The sequence below is a fragment of the Melanotaenia boesemani genome, chromosome 7 (genome assembly GCF_017639745.1).
Source record: "Melanotaenia boesemani isolate fMelBoe1 chromosome 7, fMelBoe1.pri, whole genome shotgun sequence".
Classification (NCBI taxonomy): Eukaryota; Metazoa; Chordata; class Actinopteri; order Atheriniformes; family Melanotaeniidae; genus Melanotaenia; species Melanotaenia boesemani.
In genome coordinates this window covers 24,777,129-24,796,680 of record NC_055688.1, presented here as the reverse complement: position 1 = coordinate 24,796,680, position 19,552 = coordinate 24,777,129, and the positions used below count along the sequence as shown (strand labels likewise).

General features: G+C 38.0%; 1 protein-coding gene across 1 annotated transcript in view; it reads right to left on the bottom strand.

Moving 5' to 3' along the window:
- The window catches only part of LOC121643564 (short transient receptor potential channel 7-like), a 62,864-nt gene that overhangs the window by 23,998 nt on the left and 19,314 nt on the right, over positions 1-19,552 (bottom strand). The window contains exons 3-7 of the mRNA XM_041991038.1: positions 18,915-19,097; positions 15,123-15,287; positions 8,311-8,527; positions 6,226-6,459; positions 3,382-3,646 (exon numbers count right to left, since the gene is read on the bottom strand). Of these exons, the coding sequence (XP_041846972.1) occupies positions 3,382-3,646; positions 6,226-6,459; positions 8,311-8,527; positions 15,123-15,287; positions 18,915-19,097 (1,064 nt within the window). The remainder of the gene's footprint in view (positions 1-3,381; positions 3,647-6,225; positions 6,460-8,310; positions 8,528-15,122; positions 15,288-18,914; positions 19,098-19,552) is intronic.

Genomic DNA, 19,552 nt, shown 5'->3' with positions numbered 1-19,552 from the left:
CACCCTTGATTCCAGGAGTTCACTCAGACTGGGTGAGAGGTAATGCTAGAGTGACCCCTGGTGGTGAAGCTTACAACAACAGAACTTAAAGCATGGGGCTCTCAAAAGCAGATGATGCAGCTTAAAGAGTGTCAGAGGCCAGTTTAAAGTAAGAAATAAATGCCCCCTCCTTACACTCTAATGAGATATGCCCATGTTCATGCCAATTTATTTTAAAATCAGCCTTGATGCGGATCTCTGAAGTAGGGAGGAGATCACTTCATGCCACTGCAATGGAAACTGTGATGGCTGGTAATGATAAGGCACTTCTATCTATGGAGCCATGGGTGTTTTCTGTGCTTGTTCTTTGCTTTGGGAGAAGTCTTTATTATGTCAGACTATTGGGCTGTGACCACGATCTCTCTGACAGCTGATTTCAACTCCATTAGACCCAGTTTTTACTTGTCTATGTGCTCCTGCCATATAACTGTCTGTACTGTCTACTCATCACGTTGGTTGGGTATTTGGCTCCACGTGGGCAGCCAAGTATAACTCCTGACCACCCAGTGCAGAGGCTCAGCAAAACAGCTACAGTATATGCAAAGCACCGTGGTGGATAAGTCAGCTTGGAATAGAAGAAGTCTGATCACGCATACACAAACTTGGAAATTAATTAACACACAATTAACACAGTTAATTAATTACAAGCACAAAATTGGAAATCATGTCCATGCAGTTCACATGGATTGCTGTGTAGAAGTCTTCATTTCTACATATTTTGTAAGACTTCCTTGTCATTTTCAAGTGGTTTTGAGTAATAGTTCCTCAGACCTTCTAATGGTTTTTCAATGTTTATCGTTGGACAGTAACTGTGGTTTCTCTCATTTTCAGGCCAATTTTTGTGCCTGACTGTTTTCAAGTCAATGTTTTTTTTGTTTTGTTTTGTTGTTTTGAACACTGACTTGTTTCAAGAGATGAAACAGTAATTTTTCTATGTACACAGACAACTTAGCGAAGTGCGAATTTTGAATTGTAACTTCAGGCACTTTGTTACTAGCAGTTTGTTCCTAAGACACATAATTTTTTCTCAATTCTTGCATCAACAAACCATGCCGAAAATGATCTGTTTGATAGGATTAAACCAGTCATTTTGGACCAACAAGGTGATCCTCAAACAGTTATTGGCTAAATATCTTGCCTTTTTCAGCATGATGTGATGTATGACCTTGAACTTGACAACTTGAACTGAAGCCACATAAGAAATAATCTCTATACAAAGGAAACAAGGTTATATATCATTATACATAAAAACTGGACAGCAAACAGCACAAAAGACAGCCAACATCCATAACAGAGCTTTAGAAAGCCCCTCAAGAAGCCTGGAGAACTATTCCTGAAAACTACTTAAACAGTTTACAAAAAAGTTTGTCCAAGAAGATTTGGATTGTGTTGCAAAATCAAAGTGGTCATATTAAACACTGACTTTCAAATTAGGGGTAGAACAAAAGCTTTCTGCCATAGCATGCCTGAAATTTGACAGGAACGTGTGAGAATAATTACATTTAAACAACGGTGCATACATGCCAAAAACAAATATTGGACATTTTGCATCTAGTATTTGACCCTATTTACCCCTAACTGGAAGCAGTTTAGTTTTTTCACCTGAAAATAAGAAAAATGGTGTATAGCTAGAGACGTAGTATAGATTTCTACTATTTAAATATACACATACTATAAGGAAGTGCTTCTATATTAGGTAGAAAAGCAAAGCTTAGATTAAAGATGCATTTTGGATGTAATGCAAAAGAGTCGGTCAACAGACATCTCCAAACTAAACCCTCAACTCAAGCAGCACTGACACAAAAACTGACAGAAAAACAGAGAAAGCAAAGAGAATCATGTGCTGCTAAGTGTGGCAAAAGGGTATGAAAACAATGCAAACACTCTCGGGTGAAATGTAAACAACAACAGAACATCATGTAACAGTGTAATCACAAACTAAAGAGGGGTATTTTAATGTCAGCTATTTAATTCAGTGTAAGTCTTCTTCTGAGGAGCTGAGTAATGACTTGTGACAAGGAGACACGTCTGAGTGTTTTCTCTCCAAACTGAGTGATGATAAACAGAAAGAGCCTGTCACCAGCCTAAGATTGATAACTTTGGAACAAATATCCGACAACGACGGTGTCACTCTTTTTGCGGCTGATATGAAAGGAAAGGAGGAGCCGCATGAGACGTGGACAAACTACAATGAGGGAAGAAACACTGAAGAGAAAACTGATTGCTTTAAAACATTGTTTTGAAAAACAACTTGCCTCCATAAATGCCAAGGTAGAGTAATAGTTTTAGATTTAAGTCTTGCAGTCACAATTTACACTTTTCACTGTTTTTACAGCTTTCACGTTTCACTGACAAGAAGAACCCCAATACTGTGTAAATGCAGTTTTTTAGCAGGGACATTTACAGCTCTTAAGGTTGTTGACAATCTCTTTCTAATTATAAATCCTCAAATACAGCAAGCTGTCTCACTTAATATGTTGGTCTGACAACTTAAAGCACACAAAGATGTCGAGGAAAGAAAGCTATCAGTGAGTAATGGAGGTGTGCATGAGGCAACTCAACTCTTAAGAAAAGAGGCACATCACTGTCTACTCTTTTGTGTTAATTTCTAATTAGTAATACAATTTGTTTCTAAAGTAATACTGTATTAAATGACAGGAAAGGTCTGGTGCCACAGAGGTGCTCCAAACTACTTCCGCTACTGCCAAAGCATCATTTGCAGACGATGCTTTTAAATTAATGTTGAAATACTGTAAAAACTGATAGCTTAAAGAGAAAAAAAACTGAACTGACAGGTGTTTTTTTTTGACAAATCCAGTTTTATATTGATTTTAAAATGATCCACACTCAAGAGGATGGATGACAAAACACACTGTGCTGAAAAAGTCCAAAGTTTGGACACAAACTGCTGTTGACACCTTTCATTGAGAGAATAAACAGTGCTGTCAAACACAAAGTAGTGGCTAGTATCTGGAATCTTATTAAAGCTCTGAAATAAAACCACAATTTAGCATGTTTATACATGAAAACTTCTCCCTAATCAATTTAACCAAACAGCTTGATTGACAGCATTTAGCCCAAGGGGAAATTAAAGTTCCGTTTTTTGCCACTGATAAGCACCATGGATTTGATGAACCTAGAAAACAATCTTGTCTAAGAGCTCATGTGACAACGAGGCCTTTATATAGCACTGAAACACACAGAGTTCAAATCAAATATCACAGAAATAGCAGGAAATTTGCTCTGGATTCTTTAAGATGTTCAAAATTATCCAATGTCTGATCACTGAGCTATACACATCTTTCTCAAACTACACCAATCTCACAAACGGGTTAAACTCACGTGGTGAAGGCAGGATTGTACTTGGCTCCCAGGTAGTATGAGTAAAGGTTGAACATGCCAATCATGAAGGCCACAAACACCATGATGAAGATGACCATGAACTTGAAGATGTCTTTGACAGTGCGCCCGAGTGAGATCTGCAATGGGCCGAAGCTCTCGTTGGCCGGCAGGATGTAGGCGATTCGTGAGAAACTCAGCACCACAGCGATGGCGTAGAGTCCTTCTGAAATGATCTGAGGGTCGGATGGGCGCCACTTGTTCCTGGCTGGAAGAAGAGGAGGAGAAAACTCTTAATATATATGTTCCAAAAAAATGTTCCTTTTTAACGTTACTTTTCATGCACTTGTTCCAGTCTAAAAATGAAAAGTTATTTGCTACTTGCTTATACACACAGTGCTTGTTCATCAAATTCCTTCAAATTAGAGTATGTAGAGGAAACTTTAAATTTCAGTTGTATCTAAATATTTGCCATAGATTTTGCCTAGAAGCATAATCACAGCTTTTATAAAGAACATGAGCTTGAAAGGCCTCACAGTTAGAGGGTGGATTAAGTGAGGAGGGAAAAATGAAAGTCAGATTTAAAGTTGGAGAGTGGGGAGGAGCAGCAGGAGGGAAGGCAATTAGGATGAGCTGGGTGGACTGCAAAGAGACAGGATGAAGGGAAGTGTGTTCAATAAGACACGAAAAGAGGAGAGCAGGGGGTCCATCTCCAAAGAGGTACATGAAGAAGAAAAGATACTTCAGCTAAATTGAAACAGTCTTAAAAAATAACTTTTAAAGAACAAGAAAACCTCTATTTCCTGACATGCATGTCTTGCAAAAACAAACAAACAAAAAAAACAAACAAACAACAACAACAACAACAACAAAAAACATCCAACAATCCAACCACCAGGTGTCACCACTGATGTAGCTTCCATTGCTAGAGCACTAAATGTGTAGTTAAGCTTGCAGTCTATAGCACTTCTAATAAATATGTGGCGGTTCTGGTAACTACAAAAACATGTTTCCTCTTCAGAGCATGAACACCTTGTTTGTTTGCTTGCTGTTATTTTCGTTTGAAGTATATATTTCTACTGAGTAATTTAAGATGTAATTTGCAATCACTTAAACTTGCATAGTGTGTTTAGTAGTTCAGTTGCAAACATTGCCATGGGTTATTGGGAATGAACTGATGATCATACAGACCCTATATGCACAAATAACCGAAAACCTGCAGTTAGCGGAGCAACAATGATTTATCTCATTAATACTTTCAGCTTCTAGTCCCCATTCACAGCTGACGGTAGAACTTGTCTCGGGTGAGTCAGGCTCAGAGGTAAACAGCTCAGAGTTTATCAGCTTACACTTGAGCTGTATACTGGGTGACCACATGTGATCTGATTTCATTTTCATCTTTTGTGTGCTAATTAGCATTTAACCTGCTGTTTGTGTTTACAGTTGGACTAGAGTTCTGGAATCCTGCACTGATCATTCTTTTCTAATACTTAATTGAACCGTATTAAAGTCAACCCCTTAAAAAATAGAGCCCTTTGCAGGTAGACAGATGGAGATGCCGCTAGTCTCTTTTTAGCTCATTCACACTAACCTGAAGTCCCATCGTGTCATTGTTTCCCAGTGTGTGGGCTCTCCTTCACACTGAGACATTGATACAGCCATATGACTACCTCAACTGACAGCTATGAGGTGCAAAAACCCTCGCTCTCTCACTCCATAGTTGCACTTTACAAACAGATGGCAAGGCAAAATGAAGATGCATCAGTAACACCTTCAAGAAGTTGTGTAAAAAGGGCTCCAAGTCACACAGTCATTCACTTTTAAGTGCTTCATTTCCACCTGTGGAACTGGACGACAGCCTAATGAAAAATGAAAGGCTACTAAAGCCACGGGTATCTGGTCCAGCGCAGGACATGGTGTACTTCACTGACAGCAGGTGCATCAGTTGAGTAAGAGGACACGTCTCCATGCTGCTAAAAGACTGCGTCCATATGCAACCCAGGTCACTCCTGAATGTAATCAGATCTCAGTGTTTATAGAGCCATAGCAGCTCGGACTTACAATTTAGTAAATGTAATCCAAAAATACTAATTAGAAGACAGTAAAAATGGACAGTAAAACGAGCCTGTAAAGTAATGCTCAACAGCTAGGAGCTATTCAACCAGTCTGGCCATTAAGTTTATTATGTACAAACACTAATGAGGACCAACATGAACATTCTTCTGTTGAGAAATGTCTGGTACAAAACAGACATGGTGTAAAATTCACTATGTTTAGTTTTTTTTTTTGTTTTTTTTAGCTCCCTTATTAAAATTCCTCTTAGATAATCCAAAATGAAAATGCTGGGACCATTGTGTTCTGTAAGTAAAACACTGACTATTCATTAGTATGTCATACAACCCTGCAAAAAAGAGAACAGAATATGATACCATATGTGAACAGGTTTAGTGATATCCCTGGGTTTTAGTTATATGTGACATTTTTAATTTTGTCTGATTTTAAGCTTGCTATCACTCACAGATGCAGCATGGTAATGTAGAATCCCAGAAACGGTTTTACATTTTATCATAAAAAGTCAAATTGGTCTGCTCTGAGGAAAAAGGGGGTTGATAGATAAGAATTAAAGCATTGCAATGGAAACATAAATTGATTTCCTTTAACATCAGAGGAATAGGACCGATATCATGAGGAGCAATATCTACAAAGGCTGAGCAAGGAAAGCCACGAGCACCAAGACCATGAATTTTTAAGAACTGGAGGAAACAAAACATTGTTATAATTTTAAACAAATGTACAGTAAGGCTGCTAACTTTATTGGCATTAGTTGTTTCTTTTTAAACTGCATACCATAAGTGAAGTAAGCTACTTCGTCTGGCAGTGATGCGTTGCTGAGGTCTTCATCTGGTACATGCATGTCTACATACTGCTGGGCTTTGGATGCCTTGAGGAATGCCATGAATCGGGCTGTGAAGGATGCCACAAAGATTGACAACATGCCAAAGTCTAGAACGTTCCAGAGGTGCATGATGTACTCTCTGGGCCCATCACTCCAGATCTCCTTGCACTCTGACCAAATCATTCCTGAAGGAGGACACATACATACAGAACACAACAATTATCACATGTACATCTTGTAGAAAGTAAAAAAAAAAATATCACAAAATAAATACAAAAAGCACCACAATAAAGAGGAGCTCTGAACTTGAAACTAATACAATTATTAAAACATTTTGCATGCAAATAGAGTATAAGCATAAAGAAAATGAGGTAAGGAGAATATGATTGCAACAAAGCTTAATATTCAAACTAAACCCATGAAAGATATGTTACCCTTAGCTCAGGGACATGCAAATACACACACACACACACACACACACACACAGTGGAAAACCTAATTCCTTCAATGAAACCACTCAGTCATTTATCATTTGGGGCCAAAATAAGAGGAAAATTGCTTGGCAAAAGGCCTCCTGATCACTATTATTTCTGTAATAGTCACCAGGTCTTCAAAGCACGCTACAGGAATTGCAATTAAGCATTCTAACAACGCCACCAGTCACTGCTCATACTCACACACACACACACAAACACACCCTGCAGTACATTCACATAAACAAACAGCTGCTGCCAAGAATGACCATATAGCGGGAATGAATGACACCATTACGCATCAATAAATAAAAACATAACCATATGTGCTTTAACATACACAAGCTACACATGTAATACTGTAATGTGTGTGTGAATGGGAGGGAGAACATCAGCAGATGGGAAGCAGCTGGGGCCTGACATATATTGCCACTGGCTATTTATCCTTCGACTTTGTCTTTATTTGTCGCCTGCCTGTTTTCCTGTTTCTGTATTGTTTTTGTGTGTGCCACACACTCCACACTTGTGTACTTTTATCTGTCTTCCTAAGCCACTCATAACTTTCCATAATTTCTTTTCTCTGTCTTCTCCATATAATATTTCCTCAGCACCACATTTCAGGTAAATTTCCTTCTAATTTATCATTAAGGCTCAGCATGGCCAGTGCTTAAAGAATTTCAGATTGTGCTGAATCCATACTGTACAGTAGTTAACCTTTGTTCGATCTTTGGAAGATGAAAGAGTCTGGCTTGTTGTATTACTATAACATCTGCTTTCTTTCACTTGGTTGGTATAAAACTTTAATTATGCTTTATATCAAAGAGGAGCAAAAAGTTTTCTGACCCTCAGCATAACCTTTACTTATTTAAAGAGAAAGTGTTAAAAAAAGGAAGCATTACCTGCTCCTCTTGCATGTATTTTAAGGATGGATTATATAAGAGACTGTGAATACAATGTGTATGCAAACAGAATTAAATGATTTAGCATAATAATAAGATGACATATTGAATACTTTCTATTTTGACACATAATTTGGATGTCATGTGGTTTATATAGTGGTTTAGAACACATTGTTTTGAGCTTGGGTTTCTCCAAATACTTATTTGCTTACTAACACGAAGCAAGGGACGAATGTTGCAAAAACTGTTCAACCAAATTATCAAAGGTTGCAGCATTGCAAGGTTGCACAACATTCTTTTATATATTTTTTAACAATCATCAGTAATGTTATTTCTTTTTCAATATCAACAGAAAACTTCTTTACTTTTTAATTGTTTTTACTTTCTCCTTTTAGGTGTTGCTATAGTAACACCTAAAAAGGATGTAAGGAACTATGAAAATTGTAAAAAAAAATAATCCCAATCTCTATCAGCAATGCTTTGATTTTATCAGTTGGGATCAAATCACTTTCTTATCATACGTGTATTGTCAACATGATACTGATTCTATTAACACCAGTAACATCAATACCAACATATCTACTCTATCTTTGTGCATTTTAATTGGCTGTAACTGTGAAGCGTCACAGTGTGTGTGTATGATTTGTGAAAGATGTGAACTCACCCAACACCCACTTCATGATCAACATCTCCGTCCAGGAAAACTGGGTGGTTTTGACTCTGAACACCTGTCGTGGATGGTCTGTGATGGTCTCATTGGGCAGGTTCTTGACACCTTCAAAGCGGTCAGAAGCATTGACAACCAGCAGGCCAAGAAAGATGGTGAAGGAGACGGCGTGAGCAACAAACTTCATGAAGGGGCTCCGTAGAATCTGACCAAGCTAGGGGGTCAAAAGATTGAGAATATATGATATGCTGTACTCTCCCATGTGCAGCTGTGATTTAGAGATATCAACAAGCTGAATAAATAGTAATAATGTTTGGAATACAGTTTCTTGGTCAAGTCATGCTCAAGAAGCATGCACTTTTTTACAAATGTAGCCAAACTAGACATCTGTTCTCTTTACTGAGACAACTAATGCTTTCTACAGTGTGTCAGACACTAGTCCTCAGAGATGAAAAGCTGAAAAGCACCACTACACAACCATCTTAGCAGGCAAACAGCAGCTGTTGAAATTCATTGATGTGTTTAACCAATCTCACAGCGATATGATGCCAAACAATCAACAGTTTGTGGAAATGTACCATATGGAAAGAACACAATGTAGGAAGGTACTGCAAAAATAACTTCAATGTACCACCATACAGACTACACACAAAAAAGCAAGGAAACACAAATGCACACATGTACACACACACCTCAAACCCCATATAGACATTTGAGATACTATTATTTGCTAATCTCTGAACCTGCTGTGTTCAATATTAACTACCCACAGGACATCTCTACTCTCTGCATGCACAGTAACACAACAGATCCTGTAACTCCTCCCATGTGACACACTCTGCTAAACTGTGCAGGAAAAGGTTGTCTTGTAATTCTTAACCCTGCCAGACTTCCTTAAAATCTCCAGCCTCCTTCATTTCATTACGGCTGCTCAGCTGTGCTGATAAGGCTGATCCATTTCACCCCTCAGCTTAAATGATATGGTCAACCCTGATCAGGCCTTGGAAACTGCATGGGGTCTCTTTTTATCTGTGCTATGGTGAGAAGAGCTGAACATCTTTCCTGACAAAATTGTGGCTGCTGACAGCAGGCATGTGCAAACAGAATAAAAGAAGTCTGGTGTGAAATGTAAATTTCATAGGAACAGAATGGAGCTGCTGTGTCCCCTTAAATAGCTACAGCTGGGACATCCAATCTGAGAAATCTTTTATCTAGATACAAGGCAGAAAAAAGGAAAAATCTACTGCTTTAAAAAATATTACTATTACTTTTTTAGACAGCAATATATATTTTTTGTTAATTTCTGCTCTTTGTATTGGCTCATTTAACTTGTCATGGTCATAGATAGGACTTTAGTTTTTCCATGGTCACCCCTTTCTGTTTTGTGGAGCCTACCTTTCCCTCCATATTTCTCTGTGCCCCCTTGTTTGTCTGTGTTCCTTTTTGTAACCCATTTAACCTGTGCATGAAAATAATCTTTCTTTTGTGCCATTGTGTCCTTGATTCTTTATTTTGTCCTCAACCTTATAATCAGTTTCTTGCTGTTAACCAAACCTCATGTATACTGTGCACCATACACACATGTGGTGCAGCATGATTTTTGGTTTACTGGCATCAAGTTGCTTCACTTCTTACTGCCAAGATAACTTACTCTGGAAAGCTGATGTGGGTCAGGTCATCTATAAGTTACTACCCCAGGTAAAAACACTGTATATATAAAAAAAGAAAAACAAGAAGCAAAGAAAAAAAAGGTGAGAGGATATTGAGGTCTTTCTCTGATCTGGACCCTTTGACTCTGCAAGGATCATTATTGTAGATGATTCTTATCTAAAACAGACACCAACGTGCTGCAGCTCTGCTCTTGCTGCTCTTGCTGACATCTAAAAATTGAAAGTCACATTTGTTTGCTTTTATTAAAATCAGTGAGCTATCAAATGTTCCCTTACTGTGTTCTAACACGACTGCTTCAGCTGTCTCTGCAAAATTGCATGTTGCTGATGTTACAATGTGTTAGAAATAAAAATAATTATAATCACTGCACCATAAAACAGGTTTCTGGGATTTTCATTTTTCTTTTTCTTTCTGGCTGGTTGTCCTGGGATTTTATCCGTTGACTGGATTAAAGTTAGTATAGTTTATATCTTTATCTTATAGTATTAAAAATTCTGTATTAAAAAATTAAATCTGGTTACACACAACAACTAATGGATCATCTGAACAAAATGGAAACATCAGATTCACACAAGAAACGGAACCACACCGCACCACAAACTTCTTGGACAAGAAAATTCATCACAAAGACGATGGCAGTATTAAAAAAATCATACTATACAGAAAACCCACACACACAGATCAATACCTTCTCTGGACGTTGGAACACTCCACAACACAAACTTTCTGTAGTAAGGACACTTTATAAATGGGCCAATATCATCACTGAGGAGGATGAGAGACACACTGTCACATTGACAATATCCAAAATGGGCTAAAATCAAAGGAGCACAGCAGGTTGAAAACAAAGACAAACATAAAGGAAACAGAACAAAAAACTGGAAACAGCAAAAAGGACATGCTGGCCATACCATACAGTGAATGCTTACAGAAGACAATGAAACAACACAAAATCAATGCAACAGCAAAACCAGGCATAAAACTCTGCCACACCCAAAAGACAAGATTTACAAGGACCAAAAAAGCAATGTAACATATGAAATCCCATGCAAAACACATGAGAAAAAGTACATAGAGAGACAGGGAGAAATTTTAACAGAAGAGGAAACAAACAAAAGAATGCTAAAAGGAAACAGCACAACCCACAAGATCATCTAAAATATCATACCGTACCATATCAGACCACTGCTGAAGATATAACTGTTTCATGGACTGGGACAATGCAAAAATCATCGGATCGAGAGCAACACATTCAAACGCTGGATCAGGGAGGCCATAGAAATCAGGAGGCGAGCTAAGGACAGATCAGCTGTGATGAGCAGGGCATTCATGCTATCCCACATATGGGATTCTCTCCCGCAAAGACCACCAGTAGGCAGGAGTCAAGGCCAGACGAGCAAAAAAAAGGCCAATTGTCAGGCTGGTCAGGCCTCCAGGAAACCACCAGCTGATGAAAAGATGATACAGTGCATATTGGATGACGTTTTCCGAAGTTTCAGTCGAAACATATCAAAAGATAAAATTACAGCTCCTTCGAAAACTCTGTGTGTGATCAAAAATAAACCCTTACAACTACAAGTGGAGTAAACTAAATGAACTTAGTCACGCTACCTCCACGGATATGCCTCCCCAGACCATCACAGACACACTGCCAAACCAGTCATGCTGGAGGATGTTGCCATTTTTGTTGCTGAAAAGGGGGCCCAGTAGAAAAAGTTATGCAGATTTTATTGGTCAGCCATCAAACTCAAAATCCCCCATTTCATAATACTACAACCTCAGTCATCAACAATCAGCAGCTGCTGAGAGACAACAGCAAAGTCCAGTGATAACCAGTCATTTTCTCAGTAGTAACTGAGCAGGGGTCCAGTCTCGTGCACATTGATTGAGAATTGTTTTGATGTAGTGGCTCTGATTTTAAATTCCTATGAGAAAAAAGAAGATTGGACAAAAATAACCAAGTTTGGAAAAAGATATTAGAAAAATCTAAGAGAATGTCAGACTGTAGAAAACAATTAACGATTGGCTAATATGGAAGCAACATGTAGAATTTTCAAGTTGTCATCATTGTTAAACTGATCGTGGTTGCGGTACAATTACCATGACCAGAGAGCTCTTCTGTCACGCCTGTGGTAAGATTACCATTGCTGCATTCATTTCAGTTTAACTTATTTTCATTTTTCATTTTTTTCCCCCTCACACATGTTTTAAATCTGTATGTATATATTTTTTTACCTCATGTCAGTTTGGTAAATATTGAACCAAAGTTAATCTTTGACTAACTCTTGAAGCTTGTCTCCTGAGTTTCCCCCGACAGTTACTTTTTGTATCACTTATTAAGTTTCATTTCTCTCATTTCTAGTTTAATCTATTTTCTGTCACTTGGTGAAGGCTGAAAGTAACTCTCATGAGCACCACACTGTGTGTTCCCCCTTTCAAAAAAAAAAACTTTCAGTCATGTGATAATTCTAGATCTTAATACAGGCTTATTAGTCATCTCTTGCAAAGTTTCTTAATTTTTGTTTTTGAGACATTCATGTCTTATCACGTTTTGAGTAACAAAAGTAATATCTTTTTTTTTTTATATATCTCCTGGCCCTTATGCAATGTAATATGACATGGAGTTTTGATAATGTGTTGTGGTGCCATCAAAATGAGGAATATTATAAGCTCTAAGAGATGAACAGTTGATTAGATGAGCAGAACAAAATGGCATGATTAGTTCCAGGTGCAGGAGAGCACACTAAACACAACCAAGCAGGGCACATCAAAGCTTTGTCTCTGCAGTGCATCACTGTCTGTGTTGATGTATACTCGGATCTGATCTTTGGTTATCTATCTCATTATGAAAATAATAATGTACTTCTTGTCTGTGCTGAGCAGCTGTCAGATTGCTTAAAAGCACAAATAAGAATCTCTTTAGTCTCTTGGTTATTTGTTTGGTTCAGCATCTTTTATTATCCCATCTTTGGCAGCTCTGCCTTTTCAACCTTTCATGGGTAACCAATCTTAAAATAGTATAGACAGCAAAAAAAACTAAAACTACCTTCAGCAACATACCGTCAGCAGCAATGTCTGCAGCCCTACATCGTCAGGTTATATCTCCAGTCTGCAACATTTTTGCTGCTCTCTCTGATGCGTCACAAATTTGCAGACTGTCAGATGCAGGCTCATCGGTTGGTTGGTTCATAATCAAATGCAATCATGCACACACTTACACACACACATGTGCATACACTCACACATTTACATTCACAGGTGTTTTTGTAACACTGAGATCAAATGCAGCAAGTGCCTCATGATTTAATGCATTTCTCAGTGGTAGAGAAGCTCCCCATCATCTCATGCACACTTGACATCAGCTGCTCTCTCCCTTCTCCTGCAAAGAGACTAATTCATCAGTAACACCAGACATGAGCCAATGGTCCTTAAAAAATGTTTCTGAATCACTGAATCTTAGTGTTCACACACACACACGGAGCACTTGATGATGAGGTGGTGGAGGATTATCCAGGTTGATGAGCAGATTTGCATAACCGCTTGCTGAGTTCCTGTGTGGCCTCATATTGTGTCACTTTACAAATTATAATTTCCTTGATGGAGTATTAAGAATATGTGATCAAGAGCTTCTGGCCCTGCAATCAAAATGTGAGGATGAAATGCTCTTCAAATTTAAAATCTGCTATTTTTGTGTCAAAAAGGATTGTTTATCTGTCTTCAGCTGCAGAGTCAGCATCTTGACAATTTGTGAATGTACACCATGGCCAGATGTGCCCTCCCTTTCCTTATGTTGTTCTGTTTTGATTATTGTCCTATCATCTGTATGTGTATGTGTGTGTTTGTCTGAGTGTGGCCTTCTACCTCTAATCTCCATGTGAACACCTGAGATGATGAACTCCACTTCACCGGCTTTGCTGTAAAATCCTCGTACTCATATGCTCCCCGATCTCGACACGCTAAAACAAACATCAGCCACTCTAAGCCAGTCAACACTAAGCTTTGCTTACATGTCAGTCTGTGTGCCAAAATACCTCCTCAACTCACATTCTCCAACAAACACAACTACTGAGAAATGCTAGTTCAGGTTTGACAATCTGGTGCCCTGCTCAGGCAGACTGACTGGTCCCAGCCAGCCTCTCCAATCACCAGCCATCCAATTTGGAATGCTTTATGCAGCTGCTGCCTGACAGACGCAAGATGCTTAATTGACAATAAACCTGATTAAATATCCTCATTGCTTGTTTTCTGAGCTCAGTGTTTGGGATTTTTTTTTACCTTAACAGCAGCATTGTTTGGAAGTTTGATATATATTTCACCATAATAAAGCAATGAGAAATAAAAGAAATTTGTTTTGATCTTTATTTACTTCTAAAGTTCACTTTACCATAACATTGTAAATTAATTGATTCTATGACGCGAGCTTGATGTGAGTAAGCACAAACCAATGTGGAGCTGAGCTCATTTAGCATGGGTGAATTACTCAGGAGGAGCAGCAGTGAATCAATTTCTTTTCGGCCGATGAGGTGCAACAGATACCTTCTTGCTGGCTGGTGCATCGATGGCAGATCAACTCTTATTCCCCAGTTCTGCCTATGTACTCTCATAAATTACACTGATACTTAACAAAACTGTGTCAGTCTCAGCTTAAGTAGCATAAAATTCAGTATAGCTTCAATGAAGTTCCTCTTTAGCAGTGAGCCAGTCAAAATCACTCATTAAACCCACACATACCTACAAGTACTGGGACCTGACCTGTATGAACAGACTGACCCTTGACCAGACACACACAGCTCAATCTTGACAGGATGGATTCTCTCTATTGCCTCACAAGGTAATCCCCCTGTCCCCATGTGGTCAATCGCCACATTACTGTTTTAACTTGTGGGAAAATATATAAACAACAAAGATGATTTTTTATTCATCAGACAACTGGGTGTGTAACCAACTTACAATGAAAGCTGAATGCTGCTTCTGATGGATTAGAGATTTGAAATATAGGTGCCACATTTGTATACATAACTGTGCATCATGAAATACTCTCAGTGGTTTCATTACATACAGTAACTATTCTTTAAAGTTCCAAAAGTTGTGCATACTTGACTTGACACATGCTAGAGCAAATGGTTGTGTGTTTGTACCTTGCTACATGGCATTATCCAGTAAGCGATAGCCAGGAAGGGCAAACCTACAGTTACCCCAAGCACTGTCCAGCACTTCACACCAACAGATTGCTGTCTGAGGCCGGGAAGGTTCTCATACCAGATAGTTAGCAGCTGCTGCTGGCAGTTGGGATGAGCAACAAACTGTAGAAACAGAGAGAGCGAAAGAGAGAGGGAGACAGAGCACAAGAAAACAAAATGAAAACCATTGGAGAATGACAATCTATCTATCTATCTATCTATCTATCTATCTATCTATCTATCTATCTATCTATCTATCTATCTATCTATCTATCTATCTATCTATCTATCTATCTATCTATCTATCTATCTATCTATCTGTATACATACATACATACATACACATATATATATATATATATATATATATATATATATATATATATATATATATATATATATACCCAACTAGTATAACCTGCCGGCTTGATCATCAGAACATCAAATGTTACAGTTCATTCAACATCACAAATGCTCTTCCAGATCTGGTTGAAAATATTCAGTCAGGTCCATCTGGAGTTGCCTGCTTTCATGCAACTGCACATACAGCTCCTCACTTAGATCATTATGAATTGATGCAGAGATCTGTGGACGTCCTCTTTCAAACATCTTATCTACGTTGTGAAAAAGACGTCTTTCCACCTTTCACTTTTCAACCATATCACAATGTGCATTAGATGTTGGGAAATGCCATCTTTTCAATGTCTTTTCAACAGACGTGTGCTGGGTGGGTGGTCTTGAAAGTCATTCTTCCATGGACACCATTTCTGATGAGGCTTCAAAGAACAGTGGATAGATCAACTGAAGATCAAAATGCTTAGTTCAGGTCATGTCAGGTCTCAGCTGGTGGAACAGTTTCCCTAACAGCAGTCTGTGGCTATCCTCCTGACCAACAATTGTTTTTTTTTACTCCTTCTTGTTCTCTAAAGAGCTTTGAAAGCCTGCATAACCATTCCTGAAGAAAAAAAGATCATAAAAAAAAAAAAAAAACTTCTCTAAGAGTTCTAAGAGGGTGGTCATTTCAAATACTGAGTTTTAAGCTCTGTTTTTGTATACTGTAGTTCTATTTATGTTTTTTATATGTTTCAAATATTGTTGCATCTATTTCTACCTTTTTTCATTGTATATAAAATAGCATAGCACAGTATTTGAGTGTACAGGCTGCTATTTGAACACATTTGTATTTATGACTGATTATTTATAAATGGCTTAATATAGAAATAAAAATTGCCAACAGGCAGGTTGGAAAATCAAATTAATTCAGTGTATAAAGGAAAGCAGGCAGTGAGTAGGAATGACTGAGGGTTTACATTAGTTATTGCCTTTATTCTAAGGAAGCGAGCCAACAAAGGTGTGATGGAGGAGAAGAATATGGATGCTTTTCTTGAAGCTAGAGAAAGGACATGGGCAAGAAAAGAATCAATACTCAGTAGGTGACCAACTACTGGAACAATCAAACTCTGTGTTTGTGCATTGTTTTTTCATTACGCAAAAGGTCTGAGCAACAGTTTTCATTGGATCAAACCTGCTCTGTTTTTAATTTGCCTCTTTGTTTTTCCCCCTCCATCAGTACTTTCCACCCTTTCACCAGTCAACTTGAAGGAGCATTAATCTATGATGTGCTCCCACCCACCGAATGAAACATGCATGAACACCATGTTTCTACTCATCTTTAAAATAAGATAAAACCAAACTCAACAAAATCATAATTAACAGTGTTTTCCACTGATTTCCACGGAGCAGTCTATAAGGCACTGACCCATGCTCTCAACCCAGCCTGTGACCAGCAACATCCAAACACCAGCAGTCATGCGCCGCCTGATTTCCATGGCAACCAACCCCTCCTTCTCTCGTTGATGCTTCTGTAATTAGCTGCCTGGTATTGGACACACTCTTTTGTACAGGATAAAAACAAAAAGGTGGCTCAAGTCTGCTGCTTGATGCCCAATACACAGACACACACATGCAAATACACGGCTACAGTAACACACTGATCCACATGGGATGCCCCTGATTAAGGAAAACATGCAGCACATCGGGGGTTCGAATAAGAAAGGGTTCCAGTAAGAATTTTGTTAGGGGAAATAGGGAAAAGGGATTTGGTTTGACATTTAAAGAGAACGCCAGCTCAGCAGGGATTAACTCTTCCACAGGGGTCTGTGTGTTGTTTACTTTAGGTCTTCTGAGGCCACATGCACGGCAACACACAACTTTATCTTCTTAATTTATGTACACAGCACTAGCTTACTCATACAGCAAGCAAGTTACATGTTAAATTATGCTCTTTCAAAGGTTTTGACTTTAATTTTGGGGTCTGTTCCGTGCTTTGTAACCCCTGATCTGATTGGTGTTCTTGTCAACCCCCAACCAGCTCTTGTCTGAGCTATAAAGTGTCACACCATTTCTAAAGTCCTCCATGACTAAAAAAGACTTGTGTGTGCACCCTGTATGTCACCCACAGCTGTTTAGCTGTTCTTTGTTTTATCATAGACTTGTTTACGTGAATGATCATTTATAGTAGTAGTGTAATATAATCTATAAGATTGTGAAACTCTTAAAAACTTTATAGCTATACTGTAAACCTGTTTATTTATTTATTTTTTAAAAAGAATGTTAATGAATAATAATTTCCTTTGCATAATAAGCAGATGCTTACAGAGACTATTTCTTTCATTAGTGTATGTTAGTAGCATTTTGACCATGCATACCACAGCTATAATGTTATTACTGAGAGTTCTTACCAACACCCCACCAAAGCAATAAGCTTTATTTATTTATTCAAGAGACCCTTACTTTTTACAGCTTATATAACTTTTCTCCTGCCTTCTAATGCAATCCCTTATCAAACAGCCTCAAATGATTGGATTATTCCTCATTTCACTAAGCTTGCTGAATCCAGTTCTATTTTGATGTGTATGTGCAGCCTGCATTTAAATGCACTGAAATCTAAAGCTTACCATTTCTGTATGAAGGGAAATTTTTTTTTACTTTTTATTTATTCTTATCTTCATTCAACAGTTTGAGAAAACTGCGTAAATTGTAAATACAAAGTTATTGTTTCATTCTGTTTGGTTTAAATGTTTTTCTTTATTCCTGTTGTTCATAATTTGAAGTACACTTTATATCTATGGTTGTGATTAAATTAAATCCTTTGTTGAATTTTAATTACACAAGAAATAAGACATTTTCATCAGTTTCCTTCAGAGTGGCATCTTTAGCCGAGCTAAGCTAGATGTTGCTGTTTTGGGACTTCAGCTTTGGCAGAATCTCCAGGGTTGTGGGACTCTGCTTGTTCCTTACGTTATGAAATACATTTCACTGTATCCTTTTTACCCACAAATTTAAAATAATGTAACTTCCCATGAAATAAAAGTTGTCCTTTCTGTTATCTTGCTAGCTAAGACAGCTACATGCAGTATGTGTAGGACTGACAACTGAATAAAATTAACAGTCAGAGATTTTTCTTTTTCTCTTTCTTTCTATTTTTTGACAACAAAGAGCACAACCTCATATGATTAAATATTAGTAGATTTCTCAGTTACTAAACTAATGCTCAACATTACAAGTTACAACAAAAAGCAATTTGTACATTAGAGCCACTATTGTTTTGTGAGTCATGTTGAATGTGTTTGGAAACATAAATTCAGGTAAACTTTTCTGAAACATTCAAACAAATTCATAATTATGTGGTTAAAGCTCAACCTCATAAATATCAGATTTTCTGCCCTTTTGTTTTTTTTTTTTTCTTACCTTTTTTACTTCATACTTGATGGCCAGTTTGACACGGCTGAGGCAGGGTCGGTTGTAGGCGCTTGGCGGACACTGATCCACATCACCATTCAGTATGGCCTCAACTTCCTCTGTGTCCCGACAAAGATCCAACACACCCACCACAAAGTCTTTACACTGCATGGACAGCTTACGGTAGTCATTCTGCAGGACAGCAATGGTAGTTGGAAAAAAATCAAAATGTCAACTTTCAAACATTTGTTGCACCAGTACTCTGAAAAAAAAATCACATTTACTTAAATGTATAACTGGACAAAAGCAGGTTAGAGAATTAATTAGACTGAGTCTTCAGCACATTTGTACCCCTTTTATTTAGCACTTCCTTCTATTAATGAACACTTTTTGTGTTCTATATATTTTGTCAAATCGCAAGAATTGGTGATTAGTTGTCAACTTATCTGACATCCACTTTCTATTGTACATTTAAAAATGTCTCAACCCATTGCCCCTTAACGCTTGAAGCAGCCTTTCTTGCCTTTGACTTAAGAAATGACAACATTACAATGGCATTTACTCTTATTTGCAATTATAATAGGCTCGAGTTGGAAACTGTGAGTCTGCGATTTGGTTCTTGACCTTTCTAAAATATCTGTGGCTTT